General features: G+C 36.9%; 1 protein-coding gene and 1 long non-coding RNA gene across 8 annotated transcripts in view; one reads left to right on the forward strand and one right to left on the reverse strand.

The window, feature by feature from the left end:
- The window catches only part of NKTR (natural killer cell triggering receptor), a 38,538-nt gene that overhangs the window by 14,331 nt on the left and 19,252 nt on the right, over window positions 1-4,955 (reverse strand). For 5 of the 7 annotated variants that reach the window (XM_017746753.1, XM_017746755.1, XM_017746752.1 and 2 more), the window contains 3 exons: window positions 2,728-2,757; window positions 1,768-1,913; window positions 546-768 (listed from right to left, as the gene is read on the reverse strand). In XM_017746753.1, coding sequence (XP_017602242.1) covers window positions 546-768; window positions 1,768-1,913; window positions 2,728-2,757 — 399 coding nt within the window. The remainder of the gene's footprint in view (window positions 1-545; window positions 769-1,767; window positions 1,914-2,727; window positions 2,758-4,955) is intronic. The other 2 variants (XM_017746757.1, XM_017746756.1) reach the window with 1 other exon arrangement.
- LOC108449749 overlaps window positions 3,463-4,955 on the forward strand; it is a 14,398-nt gene continuing 12,905 nt past the window's right edge. Inside the window, exon 1 of the long non-coding RNA XR_001866028.1 lies at window positions 3,463-3,546. This is a non-coding gene — a long non-coding RNA (uncharacterized LOC108449749). The remainder of the gene's footprint in view (window positions 3,547-4,955) is intronic.

Raw genomic sequence — 4,955 nt, forward strand, 5'->3', positions numbered from 1 at the left:
AGGAAAGAGCAAGGTGAGAAACCACAATTAGCTGGAAAAATCCCTTTTCCAACTGAATTCCAAGACAAGATGCATCAAACTTAAAGTTGGTTGACCAACCAAAATGTGTTGAACAAGCCATTTTAGGCTAAAGGAAGGATGGGCCACTGTTACTGGAGAGAAAGTTCAGTTCTTGCGTTCCAGAAAGTAACTTTGCTTTTCATTTACAACTTGTTATGAAATATTTTAAAAATATAATCAAATTTATGTACAAATTCTGCAATTTGCCTTAAGTCTCACTTTTGAGCCCGGAATAGTTTCACATGATGGGATTTAGTAATTTCAACATCACTCTTGCTTCTATCTACGAAGATCTTCAATTATTTCATGGAAAACACAACAACAAGCTCAGCTTTAGGGTTTTTTGCCTGTTTGTTTACAAAATCAAGCACCAAACCCCAAACTTCAATAAAAGCATTTTCATATTTACTGCTTGAGCACTTGATGCAAACAAAGCAGAATTCCCCAGATTTCACTGCAATTCTTAAATTTAAGAGACCAGTCACCGTCTTTGGCTTGAGGTTCGCTTGCACCTTGGATCCTCTTTCTTCCTCTCCTCCTTCCTTCGTTTCCTGGACTGTTTGGTTTTAGCTCTTCTTTTCCGCTTTCTCCTCCTGCTCCTTTCATTCTCAGCCTCACTCTCAGATGAGGATTCTGAAGAGCTGGATGCACTGGTGGAGGACTCGGAGGCTTCTGAGTCAGAACAGACTTTCTTCTTCTTCTCCAAAGCTTGAACAGATATTTTCAATTTACACTGTGCACGTGTGTGTGCATGTACAAGCACAAAGCACACAATTTTACAGATGTATAAATATACAAATGTGCCATTTTAGAGGAGCTCTGTGAACTTTTTCCCAATGAGTTGTATTAAAGAATCATAATAAAAATTCATCTAATTGTGTCCAGTCTAAATCCATGTTCGTATAACACAAATATTTTCTTTGTTTCTTTTACTAAGAGTGTTCTTTGCTTCTTTGTGTATTCTGTCTTTCCTGGAAAATAATTTGAAAGACAGAATACACAGAGAAACAAAGAACACTTATAGTAAAAAAAGATTAGGTTCTTTTGGAAACAATGCACAGGTTGCAAACCAAAGATTAAGAACAAATTAGTTGCAGGCTCAGTTGTGTATTTTTTGTTTTTAAAATTCTGCCATTTTCTTTTTTCTGCATCCTCACACTATTACTATGCCTCCTATTGACTTTCTCTAAAGGACATAAATAACCACCTTATCCTTAAGAAAAGTCAAAAATTAAGTAGAAAATGCAAACTTATAACACTCAACTACTTCACAGAGACTGTCCAAACATGTATTTAAGATCACTTATTCTCTATGAAACTTCATGAAAAGGAAAATAGGGTTGACCACATATATTGCATATATTAACTTTGCAGAACCTTTAAATAAACCTTTGCAAAGTGCACAAAATCCAACTTTAAGAAAAGCACATTTGTGTGTCCCTCTTTCAAACACAGAAAAATAACTTTTCATTCCTTGTTGAGTTTGTCATGTCAACCTCTAACATGAACAGGGGACAAATGTTGAGGGCAGAAAACATTTTCCTCTGCCTCGCCTTCCCCTCCTACACCAAGTTTATGTTTTACAGGCTCGCAAGAATTAATTAAGATTCTACACGTTTACCACAATGATCTTTAGCTGCTGGTGTAATTTTTGTACTCTCTGAGAACAACATGAACAGCATTAATTCTGGGAATGCTGGCACTCACCATCCTTAGCTGATCTGGTAACCAGCACCCCACAGTCAATAACTCGGACGTCTGCGTAGGGCCTGCTTGCAGTATCAGTTTTGAGGTTTTCTATTTGTTCTATGACTTCAAACCCAGAAATAACCAGTCCAAAGACAACGTGGACACTGCAGAAAGAAAGTATTTACAGAGTACAAAACATCTCTGAATCGCTGTAATGATTTTCCAATTTATTTCAGATTTTAAAAGTCAGTCTGAGATACAAGCATTGAGCTCTTAATGCATTAAGTAAGATTTTTTGAAATGATTTTAAGTTTAACATTGACAACAATGCAAAGATTTTATGCAATGTGAAACAAAGATCCGCTCTGACACCACGTATTTCCCTCAAATCGAAGCAGTCTCCTCTCCTCTACAAGGGCAGGGTAAACAGATCATAATTCCTAATCCACCCTTCTATTTTTGCAGTTTTGTGCAACAGAGATCAAGAGTCCATCTATAAACATGACATGTTCTCCCCAGAGAACAAGAATTCATAGGTGTCTACAAACCCAGGATACAATTCCCCCCTGGTATTGCAGGGAGAGTTAAAATTAAGGAATCCTTGGTTTCGTTCTCTGGTACCACATCTTTCTTTCCCTCTTCCATTTGCCCATAAATTTTAGGGATAAAAAGATGCCCCAAAAGAGATGACTATTCAAATATATTAAACTTGACAATTCAAATCCCAGATTTATAGGCTGAGGGCAGCAACCAGTTTTAAAGAAATAATCTCAGGATTTAAGACAATTCAAGTTTTTGTCCAGCTTTAGGAAATAAGTTGCGACTCAAAATTTTTATAGACCTGAAACTTTTGTTTTCCATCTTGCCCCATTGTATAAATCTTCCACAGATTTAAGGATTTGTTTCCCTGTTGTTGTCTACTTTCAATATAACCTTCAAACTTCAGCAATCATTTGAGAAATTAGAAAGGATTCTTACCCATCGAGATGAGGAGCAGGTTTTGTTGTTCTGTTGGACAAACAGCAAGATGGGAAGATGGTAAAATAAAATAAAATCAGGGATTCAGATGAAGTAAAAGAGGAGAATGACACAGAAAAAAAAAAAAGAGGTGAAGGTAAGACAAAAATAGTGAAAAAATGCAGTTAAATACATGGAATTAACAAATTAAAATTACAGATTATACAAACAGGCTTTCTTAAGCTCTTACATGATATTTGTCTGAAGTTTAGCTAAGTGTGCATACTGAAAGCTGTACCAAGTATCATTTCATGCATGCAGTAAACAATTTCCAAGTAAGTGTCTTTAAATACACATTTAATGTAACTTTATGATTTTTAATCACAGAGAAGATACAATTTCGTAATAAATAATGGGTGACCCGTGGGATTTAAATGTTTCTGAGTTTATTAGCTTCTTAGATTGTAAGGTCACTTTAAAGACAGTTTATTTTAAAAAAGAAGAGTTATGATATGTGAGAGATTCTCTGCTTCCCCTCACCTCCCACCACTTCTCACTCCCCCTTTACCTGCTTGGCCTCCTGACTCAGAATACAAAGCAATAGTTCTGTCTTAAGTCATCAAACACTTCAGCTCAAAAAACTCACAGGCTTCTCAAAATCAACAGCAGACATTCTGTGCCACCTACACTTCACTGATAAATGCAGATTTCCTCCCTATTTTTCAGCTTCTCACATTGAGCCTGAATGGAAAATGCAACTGCATTTTGTACAAATCTTTTGGATTCTAATGCTAGGAATCCTTTTCCAAAACCCAAGCAAAGTTACTTCTCAAATATTGAGTAAAGAACATCAGAACCTGCTCATATATTTGGGGAGAAATAAAATAGAAATCACTTTTGAAGTTACTTTAATATGTGAAAGTATTCTTCCTCTCTCTCCTCCCAAGCACTATTTTGCTTTTAAAGCCTTCTTCCAATGAACTCCCCTCTCTCAAAATAAATAATCACAGGTGATTTTTCAAAATTTACAGTAACACGGATTTGGTATGAAGAAGTCATTTTTTCACTGTGAGAATAAAATATTACTTCTTAAACACTTCTCTCCCTCGAGTTTTGAACTATTAGCTCACAAAACACTGCAGTGCTGGAACACATCCCAAAAGGTGGAACTGTGAATCAGGAGTGTTTACACTCTTGATTTTTTCTTTTTTCCCAAATGTCAACCAGACCATCCACTTCTGTAATACTAAGTAACACAGAAAACTTCTTTGCGTTAACACAGGGGAATAAATGCTATTAATACAACATTAAATTTCTCAATAGCAGTGGGTGTTCTTTGATTTTCCCTTGCTAACACAGCCTATTGCTACAAAGAGAAAAACCCTTACAGCTTCTGAAGTTCTTGAAGCAAGAGTTAACTGCATTAACAACCTGCTGTTAAGTAAACAGTTTAAGTGGGTTTAATTATAAAGCTGATTTAAAGGGGTGAATAAAACAGAAGTGGGTTACTTCAATGAAACCAATAGTATTGAAGACTTAGTGTTTAGAATTAGCTGGAAACAGCAATAGGCTCAAACCCAGGCTGGGGAGGCTGCAGGTGCTCCTGCCATACTGCAGCAGCATTTGAGACCAATTAAGCAAATTACCTAAGGAGGAATTGCCTTTAGACTGGTCCTTACTGAGCAGAGAAAGGGAGGGTTGGTGCATTAAAACCCATGCAGAGGCTTCCCCACTCCCCTGGCAATTTGAGAGATAAACGGACAGGGTTTCTCTCCTTGTTCACCCAGTGAGAACACGAGGAGGAGCTTCATCCCAAAGGAAAACCTTTCCGATGCACGACAAGGAGCTGGGTGACTGAACAGTCTCCTCTGGGAATCAGAAACCCAAATCCTTGTTGTGCTTTTGAAAGTTTTCTCACCTCACTGCAAGGGCTGTGACCCAACATTTAATCTGCAAAGGTGCAGTTTAAAAGAGCATTTCAAGCTTTCCTGCATCAATCCTTGAATATTTGCTTTGGCTTCAGAACTTAACCACAAGCAAACCTACCTCCTGTCTTGACACTATGGAAACCTAGAGTCATGATGAGTTCATCCGCCAAAGTAATATTTTATTAGAATGTTTCTATACAGAGCTCTTGTAATTTAAACCATTCCAAATCTACCTTATAATAGATACTGTTATGCAAGTTATTTACAGAAGGACAAATCCCTTTCTTCATTCAAGTTTAAAGTGTTTTAATGTCCTGCTGA

This window comes from Corvus brachyrhynchos, unplaced genomic scaffold (genome assembly GCF_000691975.1).
Source record: "Corvus brachyrhynchos isolate BGI_N302 unplaced genomic scaffold, ASM69197v1 scaffold18, whole genome shotgun sequence".
Classification (NCBI taxonomy): domain Eukaryota; kingdom Metazoa; phylum Chordata; class Aves; order Passeriformes; family Corvidae; genus Corvus; species Corvus brachyrhynchos.